The sequence below is a fragment of the Peromyscus eremicus genome, chromosome 6 (assembly GCF_949786415.1).
Source record: "Peromyscus eremicus chromosome 6, PerEre_H2_v1, whole genome shotgun sequence".
Taxonomy (NCBI): domain Eukaryota; kingdom Metazoa; phylum Chordata; class Mammalia; order Rodentia; family Cricetidae; genus Peromyscus; species Peromyscus eremicus.
The window spans coordinates 22,646,852-22,668,458 of record NC_081421.1 but is presented as its reverse complement, the minus strand read 5'-3'; the positions used below and the strand labels follow the sequence as shown (position 1 = coordinate 22,668,458).

The window sequence follows — 21,607 nt, the reverse complement described above, 5'->3', positions numbered from 1 at the left end:
CTGTAATGCTGACAATGGTCCAGCATTTTACTTGTCTTTTTATTTTTTCTTTTGTGGGGTCCATATTTTAGTAACCACGTACAAGTGAGGATAAATAAATGAGGAGACAGCTACGTACAGCTGCTACTAATTTAAAAAATTGACATGTGATCCCTTAGGCAGATATGACCTTCTCTTTCTAGTTTTAGATGATCTGTTCACTCCTCAAGTGAGCTTTGTAGCAAAGGTAACTGATGGACTGTTTGTGATCTCTTCACAACAAATGTGGCATCTTTAGTGTCAAAAATTTAAATATACACATGTAAATTTGACTGAATTTATATCTAAAGTTTGGTTTTTTTTTGAGACATGGTTACTCTATGGAACCCTGGCTGACCTCATCAGCCTTCTGCTTCCTCCTGAGTGCCAGTCTTTTTTATAATGATATTAAATGACCATTTCTATCATACCATTTTATGGAAATTTTAGCTATTTTTAAAGGTTTGCTTTGACTTAAAGAATGTTACTTAAAAAGATAAGTCTGATTTTCCTGGAAATTTTACCTATATCTTAATTTCTGAAAATATGATTTTTTTAAAAAATTTTTATTTTGCAATACAATTAAGTTCTACATACAGGCACAGATTCCCTTGTTCTCCCCCCTTCCGCCCCCCTCACCTTCCCCCCAGCCCGCCCCCCATTCCAATCTCCTCCAGGGCAAAGCCTTCCCCACAGACTGAGATCAACCTGGTGGACTCAGTCCAGGTAGGTCCAGTCCCCTCCTCCCAGGCCGAGCCAAACGACCCTGCATAGGCCCCAGGTTTCAAACAGCCGACTCATGCAATGAGCACAGGACCCAGTGCCACTGCCTGGATGCCTCCCAAACAGATCAGGCCAATCAACTGTCTCACCCACTCAGAGGGCCTGATCCAGTTGGTGACCCCTCAGCCATTGGTTCATATTTCATGTGTTTCCATTTGTTTGGCTATTTGTCTCTGTGCTTTATCCGACCTTGGTCTCAACAATTCTCTCTCATATAAACCCTCCTCATTCTCGCTAATTGGACTCACAGAGATCCACCTGGGGCCTAGTCATGGATTTCTGCATCCAGATCCCTCAGTAGTTGGATGAGGTTTCTAGCACGACAATTAGGGTGTTTGGCCATCCCATCACCAGAGTAGGTCAGTCCGGACTGTCTCTCGACCATTGCCAGCAGTGGAAAAAAGAAAGCATCTTCAACAAATGGTGCTGGCAAAACTGGATATCAACATGTAGAAGGCTACAAATAGATCCATATCTATCACCGTGCACAAAACTTAAGTCCAAGTGGATCAAGGACCTCAACATAAACCCAGCTACTCTGAACCTGCTAGAAGAGAAAGTAGGAAGTAGTCTTGAACGCATTGGCATAGGAGACCACTTTCTAAATAGAACACCAGTAGCACAGACACTGAGAGAAACAATCAATCAATGGGACCTCTTGAAACTGAGAAGCTTTTGTAGGGCAAAGGATACGATCAACAAAGCAAAGCGACAGCCTACAGAATGGGAAAAGATATTCACCAATCCCACATCTGACAGAGGACTGATATCCAGAATATATAAGGAACTCAAGAAATTAGATATCAAAATGCCCAACAGTCCAATTAAGAAATGGGCTATAGAACTAAACAGAGAATTCTCAACAGAGGAAACTCAAATGGCTGAAAGACATTTAAGGAATTGCTCAACATCCCTAATCATCAGGGAAATGCAAATCAAAACAACTCTGTGATACCACCTTACGCCTGTCAGAATGGCTAAGATCAAAAACACTGAAGACACCTTATGCTGGAGAGGATGTGGAGCTAGGGGAACTCTCCTCCACTGCTGGTGGGAATGCAAGCTTGTACAACCACTTTGGAAATCAATATGGCGCTTTCTTAGAAAATTGGGAATCCATCTCCCCCAAGATCCAGCTATACCATTCTTGGGCATATACCCAAGGAATGCTCAACCACACCACAAGAGCACTTGTTCAGCTATGTTCATATCAGCATTGTTTGTAATAGCCAGAACATGGAAACAACCTAGATGCCCTTCAACTGAAGAATGGATAAACAAAATGTGGTACATATACACAATGGAATACTACTCAGCAGAGAAAAACAATGACATCATGAGGTTTGCAGATAAATGGATGGACCTAGAAAAAATCATCCTGAGTGAGGTATCCCAGACTCAGAAAGACAAACATGGTATGTACTCACTCATAACAGGATACTAGATGTGGAACAAGGATGACTGGACTGCTACTCACATCACCAGGTAGGCTACCTGGAAAACAGGACCCCAAGAAAGACACAGGGATCGCCCAATGACAGAGAAATGGAATGAGATCTACCTGAACAGCCTGGACATGAGTGGGGGTAGTGAAGGGCGAGGGTCGAGGGAAAGAGAGCTTGGGTAAGTGGGAGATCCCAGCTGAAAATATGATTTTTTTAAGCATAATAGTTTATAGTAACATCTACCTCATACCAGTAAATTCTACAACTTTGACGTTTTCAGAATTAGAGAGTTAGGTGAAAAAACACAGCACTTCTGCTTTGCAATACTCCAAACTGCTGCAGTTGCTTTTAGAAGGAAAATTACGGTATGCTCATGGCATGGCATCTCAGAAAAAGTTTTCTGAATGAATTCTCAATTTCTTTAATATCCTTACCTTAATTAGATGAACATCATTAATTCAATAAAGCCTCCTGCGGTTATTAATTTATTATTCCTTATATTCTAATGTGCCAATCAAGGAGTGATTCATCTAGAATTTAGCCACTGGATCTTACCTATGTAACAGGACATACTTGGCCTTCAGCAATCCGTCCTCAGAGCCTTTCATATGACACTCAACAAAAGTTAGAGTAGCAATAAAGGAAGCTTAGACCCTGATATGTCCAGGAATCTACTCAATAGAAAAGCTGCTATTGGAGAAGTAGTGATAAAACTTCATGAAAGCAATATTTTGTAAATTATTTGCCTCTGTATCTTCAGAATCAAGACTAGCATCTGTTATATATTTTTGAAAGAAATTATATAATTTTTGGTTACTTCATTTTTTGATCTTCCATAAACCAGTTATCTCCTACTTTTCCCTCTTATATATCATGGTGTGGAAGTAAAAATATTGGCATCTTTAATCAGCTCATTATATTGAATCCATAAACAGGGAATAGAGAGGGATGAATACATGCATGCTGATGCTCAGCCCATTTTCTTAATTCTGTAGAGTCCAGAATTCCCTGCACAGGGAATGAGTCTTCCCATATCAACTAATGTTAATCAAGATAATTCCCTAACAGGTATACCCAGAGACTCATCTCCCTGGTCATTCTAGAGTCTTCAAATTGACAGGTAACATCAAGCATTACTGGTAGACTGTCAATGGACACATGTCTGACTTGGTTACTTTGATTGCTTGAAATGGTTTTTCAGGTTTTCTGCTTTTAGATTCTCACCTTTGGTGTGTGTGTCCAAGATGATCTTGTCATCTGTGAATAGGTAGGACTAAAACTTGGCAAAACCTCATGTCTCTGATAGAACCTAATTTGGGGAACCATTAAAATACTCATTGCCAATGATGTTAAGAGAAAGAAGCAAAAACATAAAACTCAAACTTCCAACTTCTACTTAGTTGGATCAAATACAGAGCTGGGGTCTCTTGTTGTCACTAATTCTATGCTTCAATTTCCTTGGGTATAAAATGAGAATAAGGCAAGGAATCTGCCTCTTTGAAATCTCACCAAGGCTTTAGAAGGTAATAATTATACAACATTTGGGAGAGTGTGACCATACAGAATGCTGCAATAGAAATAACTTTTAGGACAGGGGTTGTGGTGGTGCTAAATTTTTCTATATCTGAGGAAAGATCTATGTGATGATGAACCAATTTTTCTTAGTTCTACTCATAAGGAATCTTTTCAATTCATTCTAGATTACAAATACCAATGTCTCTCTCCTCTCCATATCACCATATGAGTTGTGGTAACTGCTTCCACAGTCTACTATTCTGTTTACACACCCACACTTCATTTATACATTATCTTGTTTTGTTGCCTTGGCGTACTGTGTTCTAAAGAGAATAGGATGACCATGGCCACTGCATGATTGATGAATTCTTAATCATCCTTATCAGCATGTGTGTGTATCAATAGATATGTTTCATTAGAAATCCATACTATCCTGTTGTATGGTTTTTACACCAACAAGATGGGAGCCCATCAGAAATCTAACTTTTTTTAAAAAATAAATTATAGTTTTGTCATGGATTATAATATAGACATCTGGCATAAATAATTCTATCAGAATTTTATAAATTTCTACAGAATTTTAAATTTTTATACCAGTTAACTTTAGGACCATGCTAACTTTAATAGGGATTCAATGTTTGTTTCTAACTAGTGTGATTATTGACTTTAAGAGCATAAAGCAGAATAAAAATTAGAATATTAGCTATCCTGTTTAAAAACAGTGCTCCCTGTTTACATTTGTTTTGTGGATATTTGAGCTGTATATTTAATGTTTGACATAGATAAATTTTAAATATTTTGGTTGCTATAATGTTCTTGTTTTTAATTAAATGAAATATATACCTTCATTTCTCTCTAACATTTCATTAAGTAGCTACAGATTATGTTCTAAAAATTAAAATTTCCACTAAAACAATCTGTGGTAATATCATCATAAAACAATAGGATTATCAATGTCAAAGAAATTATTGTAACAGAAAATTATTATTTTATTGTTACATCGGTTAAAAATTTTGATCCAAAATATTTTTACCTCTATATTTTGTTTGTGGAAAAAGTATACATTGCATATTTATTCTTATTCTATATAATTGATAATATTTTATTTTATTTCAATTAACTTATCATGATACATTCCCCCTGTTTCAAATAAAAACCCTGTCATTAATAAGATAGAGAGTTTTGGACAAGCTACAGTGTTCAAAATATAGAGGCACTTGCTGCCAAGCCTGACATCCTGAGTACAATCCTTAAAATTTACACTAGTGGAAAGAATAAAGCAAGTCCTGTACTGAGTTATCCCGTGACCTGTACATATGCTCCATGACAACGCATGCTTACACAGACACAGATACAGACACAGACACACACACACACACACACACACACACACACACCACATCATAACTTCAAAATAATAAAATAAATATACTGAAATGTTTAAAAATACAATGCTTCTTCAGTAAATTAAAAACATTTTAGAAGTTATTTTGCTTTGTTTTTGTAAATTACTTTTGGATAATTTCATTATTCATGAATACTACACTTACATTGTTTCAACCTCTCCCCCCCACCTCCTCCCAAGTTCTCCCAACTCCCTCTTAAGTTCATGACATTCTCTCCTATAATTATTATTGACTTGATATATATATATTTGTATACACACACACACACACACACACACACACACACACACACACACACAAACATTCAGCCTACTGTTCAGGGCCTATTCAGTGCTGCTTATATGTACATGTATTTAGGCCTGGCTATCTGGAATTAGATAACATCTGAGAGGGATCATCCCTGGGTAAAACTGATTGTCCCTCTCTCAGCAAATATTTATTGCCTGTATTTCTTCATCTAAGGGTAGAGCCTTGTGAAAATTCCACTATAGCATTAGCAGGTTGACTGGTGTCATATAGGTTTTGCTTAGGTAACCATATTGTTTAGATTTCATGGGTGCAACATCCCATTTACACCTGGAAGACACTGTATAGCAGCTGGACTCATGGTCCTAAGCTCTTATAATCAGTCTGCTCCTCTTCTGTGATGTTGGTTTCACTTCTAACTAACTTTATTCTTCCCGTGGCATACATCTTACAAGATGAGCACTTCAGAGCTCATAAGAAATATCTTCTAGAACTTGGCTATAGATTAGGTTGTCTGCTTTGAACAAAACATTTACATGTTAAACTCCGTCTTCAGTTTTGGACATGGTTTCTGAAAAAATGTTAGGGTTAAAGTAATTTATAAGGGTGGCGACTTGTTTTTATGTTTCTCATGAGAGAAATTTAAAGGTTTTAAGAGATCAAGAATGTGTCCTCTCTCTCTCTCTTATGTTCAGAGTCAAACAGAAAGAAATCATTCAACAGGGTAGAATTTATAGGCCTTTTTTTTTTTTTTAATTCTCAGCCTGCAGAATAGGCAGAAAGTAAACACCTGTTGTTTGGTCTTCTGATGCTGTAGAAGTGTATGACGCTGATGGAACATACTATGACAGATAGATTGGTGGAGATTCTGTTTTGATGGTTCTGGTACAGAACAAAAAAATCTACAAAATATTTTACGTGTGTGTGTGTGTGTGTGTGTGTGTATGTGTGTGTGTTGGGGAAGAGTGTGATGACTATCTGTTTGGAAAGAGTGCTTTTGTCCTTGCAAACCTGTGTGGAAGCCACAGACTGATATCAGTTGTCTCCTGGCACTTGTCATCTTATTTTTGATGCAGGGTCTCTCCTGAACCTAGAGCTCACATATTCATCTTTGGTGACACAACACTGTAGGGATTGTCTTGTGTCTGTCCTCAGCACTGAGGTTATGGGCTGGGCCTCAGTGCCAAGCTGTTCAGGTGTCCACTGTGGACCTGAAGTCAGGGCCTCATCCATATACATCAAGGACTTTCCCCTATCCCCAGGAAAATGTAATTTTAAGCAGAGCCTCTGCTTCACAGATTGACTGGCTCTGTTTAAGCAGACAGCATCATGAATTTTTCTTCACTAGTGGGATCCAGTTGTTAACCACCTTTCTGGATGAAATGGCCTCCAGAAGATGACTCCAGAGAGTTTGTGCAGCTCCTGACCTCCAGTGATAGACCTTAGACAGATTCTTTTCTTCTTCTGAGTCTCAGTTTCTTTATCGTGAAGTGGTGGCAATATTGGGTTGCTATCTGAGATGAGTATTGTAGAGAGTGTTCCTGACACAAAAATTTATCAAATACTATTTTGGCTATTGTTACTGTTCCGTAGCATGTCTGATTAACAACTCAAAAGCTTGACACTTCAAGGAAAACATTTCTTCACAATAAAATTGGAACACTTAGCAAAGCATTGATACACAATATCTTTCCTAAAATGATTTAATTATCTTAATATTCTATAGTACTACACAAGAAGACTGGCTTTCTGATTTCTATGACTTTTTAACAACTATTTTGATTTATGGAAATTCCATGAAAAGCCATAAAAGTCCTGTTGTAAGGAGGGTCATTCAACCATGTTTCAGTTCCAAGCTTTGCTAATATCTCGTTGCTGATGTCTTCTCAAATATTTTACCAGAAGCATTCATTTTTACAATGCATCCAACTTCTTCTCAATGTGGACCAATTTTGGTATCAACCTAGTAAAATGATTTCTTTTTAACATGGAATAGTATAAGTTGTTGCTTTTCAGTTGTTGTTGTTGTTGTTATTTTAAAGTTCTTTGTTCCTCATTCCAAAAAAAAACCTATACATAAGATTTGACTTCATCTCTAGTTTGGGGCAAACACCAACTAGAGTGTTCCTGGTGGACTAGTGGACGATTTTCTAACACAACAGGAGAAACATAGTAAGAAAGGGGTCATTGTAGCAATGATCACATGTGGAAGGAATGGATGGACACTTAACATATCACTGTATATGTGTGTCAGAACAATTCAATACTTTTTTCAGCTATGATTTCTTAAAGGTAAATAGGAAAGACTTTCAGAATGGATATTCTCAGAGAAATCTTCAAAAGACAATACATGCATTTTTGTCAAACACCAAGTCATCAGAAAACTAAGGCTACTGTAAATATTGAAATTATTGCACGTAAGTTAAAACAAATTTGTATAGTTTTTTTCTGTGCTGAAGAACATTATTTTGAGGATAAAATCTCTTCTATGCCAAAATTCTTTGGTCTATTGACATGTATTTTACATGAGGTGAAGTGAAAAACTGATTGAACTTTTGATAGGTTTTTGTAAGCTATTGATAATATCTAGTAATGTAATATTTTTTCATGATTGATATTTTTGTAGTTGTCATACACACACATACACACATATATAAATATATATGTATATATACACACACACACACACATATATATATATATATATATATATATATATATATATATATATATAAACAAAATTCTACCAGTGGGTTTGTCCACCCAAAGCTGTAAAGTTTTCCCTCAACCATTTCTAAATATGACAAATATGTTCATTAATGTGACCAAAAGAGTAATAGTCTATTTCTAGGTTCTGCCACTGAATCTCAAATAATTAGTGTATAGCTTGCTAATTTAGAATGAAAAATACAATTTTTCTTCTTTTTGCAGTGCACTCACTAATAATATGTGATAATTTATTTAACCAGGTTTTTAAGATCATAGATTAACTGTTATTTATATGTTAATGGTATTAGTAAACTCAAAAAGTTATATTAAAGGCACTTACTTAATTGTGTTTTAATAGGAAGAAAATTATAGTGAAAACCAATTCTGACAGAAGTATTTTAACAATTAGGTTTCTTGACAAATTCACTTGAAAGTATAACTTAGCTTTTCCTATATTGCATAATTATTTAAATACAAGCCTCAGCAACTGACAATGCATGATGAATAATTGGGAAAAATAATGTGCAATGTGCCCTCAGCAAGAAGTTTCATAGTAGTAAAAATTGAAACTGTGCAAGCCCACATGCATGCACATATGCACGTACACATGCATACTCACACACATATACTCACACTAGTGCAGGCACATACACTCACACACATGCATACACACCACAGGGACAAGGCAGGGAGGTCCTTAACAGAGGCAGACGCAGATTATTTGAAAGTAAAACTAGTAGCAGTTTATATTGAGTAACAGTGAAATGCAGTCCATCTGATAGGTAAGGTCTGAAATGGGCCTTGATGTGTTAGCAAAGTTTTGAAGATGTTGACAAAGGTGATAGCTGAAAGTGATGGTTAATGTCAGTTGTCAGCTTGACAGAATCCAGATTACCTAGTGGCTAGATGGACTTGGCCATGCCTGTGGGAGGCTGCACTGACAACATTAACTGCAGTGAGAAGAGTTGCCAACTGGGAGTAACACCACTGCCTGGCTTGGATCACAGATTTTGCTGTATGAAAAATGGAATGGAGGAATGGCATGTGTCCACTGATCTCTGCTTCTTGACTGTGTACAGTACTTATGAGTTCTTGAAACAGAATCCTTTGCTCAAAGGTATCATCTAGGGAGGCTGGTTGTGTACTGCCAGATGAAGTCCTCAGACTCAGCTGAATTTCCCCTCCCCATTTCTCCATCCGCTTCCACTCACTCCTTGCTTCATCATCTCTATTGCAAGCTGTAACTTGAAAGAACACATTTTGTAATACATAAACATTAGAACCCACAACAACAATTATTTTAATAACAAAAATTACAAAAAAAGCATAGCTGAAAAGAGTCATCTTGCCTGCTAGGAATGTCTCTTTGATGGGTCCTGCAGTTCAGAATTTTGCGAAAGGAAAGGGAACCGGGACCACTGATGGAAGTTTCACATATTCATAAATATTTTACTTGAGAGAAAGGAGAACTATTTAAAAAGAACAATATAGAGGTAATGTGTGATGGAATTATGGCATAAATAGTTATTTGGTACAATATTTTCAAGACCAGAATGCCATATTTGTGGTGGGTGACATAACAATTGTCAATGATATCTGGTCATGTGAGCAATTTGAACAGTTGTGCACAATTATTCATAGAGGACTTTGTACTTAATAATAGCAATAATAATAATAATAATAATAATGAATGGTTAAACTTGCAACCCTGAGATTGTTATGATTATTATGATTCTTATTGATCCTAAAAAATTAATCCTCTGATGTTTGTAAAATGACTCATGAAACATGAATCTAGAAAACCCAACCAGATGGTTTTCAACTCATAGAAGGGAGAAGGCAGAGAAGCTTCATCCTTGTGTAAAGAGGCAACACTGTAACTGGTCAATTAGAGAGTTAAGGTTAGGACAGCACAAGTTGTCTTTGAAGATTCGAATCACCACAAACAATTGGGTAACTGACATAATTCTCACTACAAGGTTTTATTTTTCTTTATATTTTCTTCTCTTTCAGGCTGACGTCATCGACGTGAGTTATGGAACTGCAGATGATTTAAAAAGGATCACACAATTTAAAAATACAACAAATCAAATTGCACTCCTGAAATTAGGAAAATTACCACTGCTGTATAAGGTTAGTACAAAGGCTCTTATTTGGTGATAGAGTAAATGAAGTTTTTATTGCTGTTTGAGGTAGAGGCTTTTGAAGGTATGTATATGGAGAGAGTGCATATGTGTGCTTGTGTGCGTGCGTGCGGCATGCGTGTGCTCCGGTGTATGAGAGAGAGAATTATAAGAAGTATCATTTCCAAATTAAATAAATCAATATCTTGATAGAAAAGAAATTGATGCCTGTATTCCTTAAATGAGGAGATGCATTAACTTGGGGATTGGTGAGTCTGTGAGCTCCCAGTCGAGGAGCATAGCCATATAAAGGTTCACATCTAAATGCTGACAAAGAGAACTTGGGCTACATCTTCTCAAGACATATATGAAACTTCCAATCTGTGCTCAAAATTGGCTGATTTCCATGTGCATCCAACTTCTTTGATCAGAATCTAACTGACATACTCTTCTGTGATTAATTTGGTAAACTCTGTAACTTCACATGACTGCCTACACTTAGGACTCCAATTAAAATAAAATATTCTAAGGAGATGTAGAATTTTTATTTATTTTTATCTAAATTGAAGTTTATTAACAATTATTCACTAGGTACATCTGTATAATTAAAGCAATTCAAACTAAATACTGGATAAGGATTTAGCACAATGTATAGCCAGTGCTGCAGGTTATTATTTCATTTTCTATTTCTGTTGAGAAAGAATGGTCATTGTGGTTATTTCATAGGAAGCCCCTTGTTTTGAAGACACATTGAACTTTTTCTTATCCAATTTTTAAGGGTTTTTCTAATCTCCAGTCCCCAAAAAATATTTCCAAAAACTGTTGGATGATGATGGTACATTCCTTTAGTCTCAGCACTCAGGTGGCAAAATCAGGTTTATCTCTCTGAGTTTTAGACTAGCCTGGTCTACTTGGCTCACTGCATAGCTCCAGGCCAGCCAACACTTCAAAGTAAGACCCTGTTTAAAAAAAAAGGAAAGGAAGGAAGAAAAAGAAGGAAGGAAGGAAGGAGAATTCTCTGTACATATTTTTCATTATCTTTCAAGGATTACTTAAATCAGTGTTAGATCATGTATAGTTGTGATATAGTTTTAAAGATAAAAAGGACAGTGATATTATTCTGGGCTCAATAATCTTTTGAAAGGCAATAAATACTTTTAAACAGTCACATATAGTTACAGAAATCATGCTCAATCAATGTATTCTAATTGGAGAAAAAAGATAATAAATACAGTCATGGTCAAAAATAACAAAATATTAACAGTAGTACATACATGTAATCCAATACTGAAAATGACTCCATATTTTTAGAGGTCAATCAAATGAGTATTTTTAAATGGAAGAGGAAACCAAAGTAACACAGTTGATGTGTGTGTGTGTGGGTCTAATGTGTTCATTGTACCAATTATGAAATTTGACTTAGGTTAACTTTAGTAACTGATGATGTCTCCATCTTTACACTTGCCTACATCTACATGTTATACAATTATTGTGTATTTTAAAATAGAAAATGCCTTTAAAATTTCAAATTAATATCTGGAGCAGTGGCTCCATGGTAAAGAGCACTTGATGCTCTTGTAGAGGACCAGTGACCCACCTTCCTGTCAGGTGGATAGTTTGTATGGCTCGTGGATGGGTAAGTCTTTTTTGTGCCCTGGTCAACCAATTCTCTAGAGCATATCTGTGCCTGCTTTTTAAGTCTGAAGCTTAGAATACGGACTAACAATCTATTTGGTATGGGGTAGTTCTTTGTTACTATAAGCTTTGTCTAAGATTTGCTTTGATCAATCTTCAAAAAGTCAGAGTGCACTCAGAGGCAGTATGTGACCTGAGATCCTCATAAGTTCTCAACTTGCTAAAATTAATTCCACTATGAAACATTTTTTAAATAAAATACTATAAAGCATTTTACTTCTTCTTGTGTACATTTTCACTATCTGCAGTAATAAATAAATGGTGTATACTCTATAACATGTAAAATTAAATAAGTTACAATGGACAGAGTTTCCACTATAGTCTAGGTCCTAACACAATAGCCTTCACATAAAGGAGAAAATAATATATGGAGTAAATTATAAGTGAACACATAATTAATTAACTATGTCATTTCAGCACAGTAAAACTACACATGAAATTTACAAATCCTACTGCTATTCTTACAAATGGAAAAGTGTAGGTCATGTTTCTATCACTGGCATAGAGTGAGTTATTAAAATGTTTTATTATCATTATATGTATTTTAAATTTAAATTGAAAAATTTAAAGATTTAAGTATCCTGATTTTTTTCAGATTCCTAAAAATGAACTATTTTATCTATCTGATAAAACATGCTATACAATAGGAAAAATGAAAATCATATGATCCATCATTCTATACCTTGATGCCAATACATTGCTGTATGGTTCATGATCAGTGTGTGTTGCATGAAAGACTTTCCTTTTGAGATACAAACATACAGAATAAATGAGGAGTACTGCTTACAAATCACCAGCCATCTATATCTACAATAGTCAATGAAGTCTATGGTTTTCAAATCTTCAAGACAAGTGGAAGATCATTAGGAAATATTCTAGTTAGGTATCTAAAAATTCTGACAAACACTATGTTTTGAAAATTCATTTCCATGAAGCATATGTGTACTATTTGTTATTTTTTTGTATGTTTGTGAGGTCTATATTGTTTAATTTATCCTGGATATCATTTTTCTCAGAAGCCTTTGTTTAAGCCAGATGATAATTGTTCTCAAAAGCAAATGAGCTATCAACCTTCTCCAGCCCCAAGGCTCAGGGAGCAAGCAGAAGAGGGATGGAAATAATGTAGGAGACGAAGATGAGGGGGGAGCTTCTGAAATGCTGCTTCCAGCCATGAAATGGGCATTGCATTTGTGAACTCATAACCACACTGTTGCTAGAGTTTTCCTGCCTGGCCCACAGTCAGGACAAATCTCTCTCACCTGCCAGTCCCCTAGCCACTCAGACCCGACCAAGTAAACACAGAGACTTATGTTGCTTTCAAACTGTATGGCCGTGGCAGGCTTCTTGCTAACTGTTCTTACAGCTTAAATTAATCCATTTCTATAAATCTATACCTTGCCACATGGCTCGTGGCTTACCGGCATCTTCACAAGCTGTTTCTCATCGTGGTGGCTGGCAGTGTCTCTCTGACTCAGCCTTCCACTTCCCAGCTTTATTCTCCTCCTTGCCCTGCCTATACTTCCTGCCTAGCCAACAGCCAATCAGTGTTTTATTGATTAATTAGCAACACATTTGCCATACATCCCACAGTACCACACAAGACCCAAACAGGCCACTTCATGTGTTAGAGGAACATCAAAAATGGGAGAACGTTCACTTAATTTCTCATTCAATTCCCCAAATCAAAATATGGATGTATTTACTTGTTATGTAGCAAAAATAAGTGGTACATTGGACAAAGACTGGAAAGTAAATCTTACTTCATTTCCTAAGATTTTCGAAGATTTAAATTAATTCATAAAGAGTATAAGAGCCAGAGGGGTTAGAGGACACCAGGAAAACAAGGCCCTCTAAATCAACATGAACAAAACTCATATGAACTCACAGAGACGTGAAGCAGCATGTACAGGGCCTTCATGGGTCTGCAGCAGGTCCTTTGTGTACATATTATGACTTTCAGTTTAGTGTTTTATTGGATTCCTATTGTGCCTTTTCTTGGGCTCTTTCCTTCCAGTTGGTTTGTCTTGTCCAACCAGATGTGATAGTCTTTGCTGTATTTTATTATATTTTATTTTGTTGTACTTTAAAAAACATGAATGAATGAATGAATGAATGAATGAATGAATGAATGAATGAAAACCCAGCCACTCAGGAAAAGGTTACACCTGCTGGGAGAGGAAAATCAGTTTTCTCCAATAAAGTAGCACTGGATATATCAGCCACTGGAGGACAGGCCTCATGTTCAGGTGAAGTAGTTGAACAACATGTAACGGACTCCACAGTTTTTCTGTGTTATTTGGTTAGAGTTTGGAGGGTTTTTTTTGGGGGGGTGTATTTTGTTGTTGTATCAGGTATTTGCTTGCTTTTTTGAGAAAGAACTTAAATTTAAGTTGGTAGGGAGAGGGAGCAGATCTGGAAGAACTTGGGAGAGGGGAAGAAAATGATCAAAATATATTTAAATTTTAAAATTGTTTAAAGAGTATAAAATATAATAATAAAAAAGAAAATTTTATGTGTACATATAATATATTTTGGTTAATCCCTCTACAATCTTCTTTTTATCTCCCTCTGTGAACTTCTCCTCCTCACTTCCTATACTTTTCCTAGATTCATGATGTTTGGTTTTGTTGTCTGACCCATTTAGTTTAACCATTGCCATCTGTGTGACTACTTTATTTGGACTATCCACTGGAACCTGATAAGGGCTCCTTTCCCTAAATTCAGCAGTACCCACTCTGGGCCTCTCCTCATCCATTGCTGCTTGTTTGTGGAACCATTCTTGTACAGACCTAGTGTAGGCATCTTTAGTTGTTGAGAATTCCTGATTCCTATGGCTGTATATTGTCCAGAAGATGGCATTTCACAGTATATTTCTGTATTTTCTAGCTCTCTCCTTCTTTCTACCTCCTCTCCACAATGTTCCCTTAGCCTTGGAGGAGAAGGTCTTGTTAAGTGCTGTCTAGGTATAAGAGCGTATTTATAAGGTGATTTGATGCTATGCCAATTTAACTAAAAACAGAATTAAGTTCCCCATAACCTTCCTTCCCATGAGCATTTGACTATATTTACAGTTCTGGGCATTTTGTCCCTCCTGTGAAGTGAGCCTAAAATCAATTGGTTACTTTCATAATTTCTTGCCACTATTACACAAATACCTACATGTTGCCTGACAAATTAGTGTTGTTTGCAGAATTCACAACTGGTTAAAACCATTGATGACATTTCTTGCCCATCAACTGTCTTAGTAATTTTGTCATTATGAAAGCTAGGAGGCAGACATGAGGCTGCTAGGTAAGTTCCAGCCTAATTTTTCTATTTTGTGAAACCAAGGTGTGTGGTGCCTTCAGACATCAGGATCTTATTTAGTTCTGGAGAATAACCAAGAAGGATGACAAGAACCCATATTGCTTTGGGGGACTCTAAGGCCTCTCTGATCAATGACATTGTTGTTCCATTCTAAACAGCTTCTGATAGGTGAGGAGTATGCAGCAATGAGCACTGTTAAGCTTTATGTGTGTTGTGGGGCTGACAAGTTATGAAAGGAAAGAAACACATTTTCCTATTGAAACTTTCAAAATACCATCTTTCTCTGGTACAGAGAACACAGTTTGAATGGCAACCTTAGAATATTTTTGGACAAAAACTTATTTAAATGGTGTCACTCACTGCTGAGGTTAGAGTGATTCTGAATTTGAAGACACACTTGCTTCTGTTTAACTCAAAGCAATTTTTGCTAGTATTTAATGAAGAAAAATAAAAGGCAAATATTATCTTGCTACTTAGAAAAGATGTACTTTGTTCACTGAATAATTTAATGGGGCACTTCACACCCAGTTCTCAGAAGTAATTATAAGAGACCTGTGCCTCCATAATTTGTAATTATAAGATTCCAGAATGCTTTCATTTGTCATAGAAAATGTGGTCTGGCCTTGCCCTTCATCTGTTCTACGGTGGCATGAGCAAGGGAGAGAAGCACTCTCTCTAAGCCCTTGTGGCCTGTGGCAGGTGGGAGAGCAGGAGAGCTAGCCCTGCCTCTCACCAGCTACAGCACTCTGCAGAGTGGTCCCTGTTACCACTCCCTGGGCAACACAGTAGAGCTGGCCCTGGTGGTGTGGGCAAGCCAAACTAAGAACATGAGAGGAGGAGAACTAGTCCAGAGAGCTCACCGTGGTGGTGAGAACAAGGGAGAGCTAGCAGGCTGACCAAACCAGCAACTCTCCTGACCCAGAACCAGGGCTATGAGTTGACCCATCCCATCATCTACTCCATCCATGACCTGTTGGAGCATGTGAGCAGGTAGATCCTGCTGATTCCAAGTTGTAGGATCTCCATGACACAGAATAAGAAGCTATCCAAGCAGAGCTCCAGTGAGGGTCCTGAATTGATGGTGCAGCAGAAGCCAGAGGCCTTGACCCAGACCAATGACTCATTGCAATAAACACTTGTAAGTAACATAGATGAACTAAAGGGTATACCATGTGACTCATGGTGTCACACAAGAGCTTCCACGATGAGATTTTCCTTTTCTTTCTTCTTTTTTTCTCTTCTATTTTTAAAATTTATTTTGTTTTTATCCTGGAGGATATGCTAGGTTGAAGGAAGAGGGTGGATGGAAAGGGGCAAGATGCATGATGTGAAATCCATAAAGAATCAATAAAAAAACAGTTGAGTTGGAAAAAATTAAAAAAGCAATTAAAGTAAGTGAATTTAGAACAAATACATATATTTGAATATTTCACATTACTTTCCGAATATTTAAGTGTTTCTTGTGGCTTGGATCTAAATGCAAGTGTGTCCACAAAGCTTCATGTGTTGTCTAGAGATAACTAGATAATTAGATGTCATGCCTATATTTATGTTTAGCTAATCACATAGATATTAGCTTACTTATATCTTTAATTTATTTAATTTTCATTAGATATTGAACCATTCAAAAACTATCAAATCATAACAAGTAACATCATGAGAGGATTTTTTTGTTTTGATACCTCTTATTGTGGGATACTGAGAACAATCATCTCCATGTATTCATACTTACTTTGTAGCATGAAAGGATGGAGAATTTTATTTCTCTCAATTAAATGTTGCTGTGTACACTTTAAAAAAGTGAACACAAAAGAGAAGAGGACAAATAAACAGGAGGAAATGGAATGAGGGATAGAGAAGAAATGGAGGGAGAATAGAAGGGGATGGAGAGAGAGACAGAGAGAGACAGACACACAGAGACAGAGAGAGAGACAGAGAGGGGGAGAGAATGAACTAGTTAGGGAGGAGGGAAAGAAAAGAGGAAGAAGAGGAAATAGACATTCTTTCCTATTTAATCCCTAAACTATCACTATTTCATAAAAATTCTAAAACATTAAAAAGTAGCCTAAACATTTGGAATCATTAACCTAGAGAACACATTATGGAAATACTCCCCCTTCTTTCACATTTTAGACTTTCCTATCCTTCTCATGTCTGGTTGGCAAATTTTTAAAATGTTTCAGGGCTTCACAGTGTAATTCATCTTCCCTATTTACTCTGTGTTCAATGAGAATTTGTTTAAAATGGTATAGTAGAATACTGTATGGTGCAAATTACGGCAAACACTGTTCCTATTGCTCACTGGTTGTGGCACCTTGGAAAACAGTCTAGCTGCTCCCCATGTTACAATCTGACCATAATTATACAGATAGTCTCAACTAAGGTTGTGCTAATATTAAACCTCTGGCCAAATGTTATTCGTATTATTATTATGAACAAGGTTGTCTACTCTTTCCACACCTATTCAATATAGTACTTGAAGTCGTAGCTAGAGCACTAAGACAACTGAAGTAGATTAAAGGGATACAAATTGAAAAGGAAGAAGTTGAAGTATATTTACGTGCAAAAGATATGATGGCAAACACAAGTGAACCAAAAATTTGCACTAGAAAACTCCTACAGTTGGTAAAGACTTACAGTCTTTTAGTATCCAAAGTAGTTGGATACTAAATTAACTCACAAAAGTCAGTAACCTCCCTATATACAAATGACGAATGGTACAAGAAAGAAATCAGGGGAACGATACATTTCACAATAGTATTAAATAATATAAAATCTCTTGGGATAACTCTTACAAAGCAAGGGAAAGACTTGAATGGTAAAATCTTCAAATCACTGAAGAAAGAAATCAAAGAAGATATCAGAAGATGGAAAGGCCTCCCATGTGTATGCATCAGTAGGATTAACATAGTAAAAATGACCATTCTATACAATCTATAGGTTAAATGCAATCCCCATAAAAATTCCAACACAATTCTTCATAGACCATGAAAGGACAGTTCTGAGCTTCATATAAAAACACACAAAAAAGAAAGAAAGAGAAAAAGGAAAAAGAAAAATAACAGGATAGCTAAAGCAACCTTGCATAATAAAACAACTGCTGGAGGTAACAGTAGACTCCAGTAATAGAGGAGCATAGCACTGGCACAAAAATGAACAAGTGGATCAATGAAATCAAATTGAAGACCCAGATATAAATCTTTACACCCATGGAAACCTGACGTTTGATAAAGAAGCCAGAAATTCACACTGGAGAAAGACAACATCTTCAACAAATGGTGCTGGTTAAACACGATGGCCACCTATAGAAGGATTAAAAGAGACCCATACTTATTATCCTGCACAAAACTCAACTCGAAATGGATAGAAGACCTCAACATAAAACCAGATCCACTGAACCTGATAGAAGAGAAAGTGGGGAACAGGCTTCAACTCTTTGGCACAGGAGACAACTTTCTGAGCAGAACATCAATAGCACAGGCACTGAAATCCACCTCTAATAATGGGACTTCATGAAACTGATAAGATTTTGCATATCATAGGGCAACATCATTTGGACAAAGCAGTAGCCTGTGGAATGGGAAAATATTTTTCCTAACTACACATCTAAGAAAGGGCTAATGTTCAAAATAACTAAAGAACTCAAGAAACTAGACAAAAAAAAAATCCCAATTTAAAAAAAATGGGGTATAGATCTAAATATGTAACAGAGGAAACTCGTAACTGTGAAACACATAAAGAAATGTTCAACATCCTTATCCATCAGGGAAATGCAAATCAAAACTACTTTGAGATTCCATCTTACATCAGTCAGAATGGCTAAGATCAACAAAACAAGTGACAGCTCATCCTGTTGAAGATGTGGAGTAAAAGGAGCATTCATGCATTGCTGCTGAGAATGCGAACTTGAACAGCTACTATGTAAATCAGTGTGGTAGTTCCTCAGGAAGCTGGAAATCATTCTACCTCAAGGTCCAGCTATATCACTCTTGGGCATCTAGCCAAAGAATGCTTTATTCTACCACAAAGACACTTGTTCAATCTTGTTCATTCTGCTTTATTCACAATAGCCAGAAAAGGCAAACAACCTAGTTGTTCCTCAATGAAAAAACAGATTTAAAAAATGTGGTACATTTACACAATGGAGTAATATTCAGCGATTAAACAAAATGACATAATGAAATTTGCAGGCAAGTGGATGAAACTAGAAAAATTCCTGAGTGAGGTATCTCAGACCCAGAAAGACAAATATGGTATATATTCACTTATATATGAATATTAACTCTTAAGTCAATGATAACTAAGCTACAATCCATAGAACCACACAGGGTAGGTATATAGTAAAGGACTAGAGAGAACAGATAGATCTCATTGGGAAAGGGAAATTAAATGGATAGTTATGTATGATTGGGGACTGGAATGAAAGGATCAAGGGGATTGTGGGATAGAATATGGGGAAAGAAATCTAAAAGTAAGGGTCATTTGGGAAATAGTATGGAAACCTAATACAGTAGAAACTTCCTAAAATATACATTTATATGAAGGTGTTCTAAGTGAAATCACCAAACAATTAGAGAGACAGAGTCCAAACTGGCCAACCCTTGTCACCAAAAGAGGCTTCCAGTAATGGGATTGGGCTACATCTAATTGAATTGTTGTCCAAAAGGGTCGCACAGGAATACCCATACAACCTAGGTTGTTGCCAAGACAAACTGACAGCAAGGCCCATTGTTGAAGACAACACTTATACAACTTGTTGAACATCGTGATGTCGAGCAGGTGCCTACATAGAGCCTTCTTCACCCCTGTGTTCGAACATCTTTAGTACAGGAAGGTACTCTGTGTGCTATCAAAAGTGAAACATAAACACCAAGCCCAAACCCATCATCTACAATGGTGTACTATCTGCAAGATATGTTAGAGCAATTGTGGCAAAAATCTTATGGGGCTAACCAACCCATAACTGATTGACTTAAGGCTACTCTGCAAATGGGACCCAAACCAGGAGCAGCTTGGGTGGCCAAGAACCTGAGACTAGATAACTGAGGAACCTAAGGCAATGCTAAAAATACTGGTCCAAAAATGAGAGGGCGGGAGAGAGAGAAAAAGAAAAGAAAAGAAAAGAAAAAAACTATGTAGTGATAAAATGACTCCTAATGATATTCTGCAATACTCATAGATCAATGTCTTGTTCAACTATCATCATAGAAACTTCCTCCTCCTGCAGATTGGTACAAATTTAGAGATCCACAGCTAGACATTAGACAGAGAGTGAGAGACTTTAGAACACTCATCACTCAATAATATGTCTCCATCAAATTCCTCCCCTCAGAAATCAGGAAACCCTGAAGAAGAGAAGGCAGAAAGAATTTAAGAACCAGATGGGATGGAGGAACCTAAGAAAACAAGACCCTCTAAATCAACATGAGCAAAGCTCAGATGAACTCACAGATAATGAAGCAGGATGCACAATGCCGGAACTAGTTGAACCAGGGCCTCTGCGTTTGTATTATAGCTTCCAATTTAACATTTTTATGGAATTCCTGAGTGAAGGAATGAGTATGTCTCTGATTCTTGTGCCATTTCTTGGGCTCTTAGTTTATTTGGTCCAACTTCAAGATGACAGTTTTTGCTTTATCTTATTATATTTTATTTTGTTATAGTTTTAAAAATTGAATGAATGAATGAATAAATGAATGAATGAATACCTAGCTACTAGGGTAAAGGCTAACAACTGAACTGTCATTTATAACTTCTAGGAGAGGGAAAAATCAGTTTTTCCAGTGGAATGACAGTGGGTTATATCAACCACTCCAGAGCATGTCTCATGTTTAGGAGTAGTTGACTAACAAAATAAAAATTATATTTAAATTCAGTAATTGTTTTAAAGACAAAAATATCATAAAAATAAAAGCTACATGGTGTATTATATCTAAATTTCAGTTCAGTAGAGGTCCCATTTTTACAACAAATTACTATTTAATAAGTTATACAAACTATTAATAGACCACAAAATAGTTTACTTGAACATTGAAACAATCTCCACCTAATAAAATATTGTTCTAATTAGTAATTATTAATGTAAAACTAAATTTATCAAACTCATACATTTTCATTAACTAACTTTAACTAAAAATATAAATACACTATGTTTATATAAAAGCTATCTAGAAAGTTTTACAGCCTATGCATATTATAGTTACAAATGCAAACTTCTTTTTCTGTTTGAATAATTAATATTTCAAAAGAGTTTTTATTAGGGCTAAAATTTTTATATTTTATTTTCTACATTTCCATTTTTATTGTCTAAACATAAATATTATTTTTATATTTTCTCTTATGTTGCATTTTAGATTATACC

At 36.3% G+C, this 21,607-nt stretch overlaps 1 protein-coding gene across 1 annotated transcript in view; it reads left to right on the top strand.

The window, feature by feature from the left end:
- Positions 1-21,607, top strand: part of Naaladl2 (N-acetylated alpha-linked acidic dipeptidase like 2) — an 865,055-nt gene that overhangs the window by 292,778 nt on the left and 550,670 nt on the right. The window contains exon 4 of the mRNA XM_059265279.1: positions 10,136-10,255. Coding sequence (XP_059121262.1) covers positions 10,136-10,255 — 120 coding nt within the window. The remainder of the gene's footprint in view (positions 1-10,135; positions 10,256-21,607) is intronic.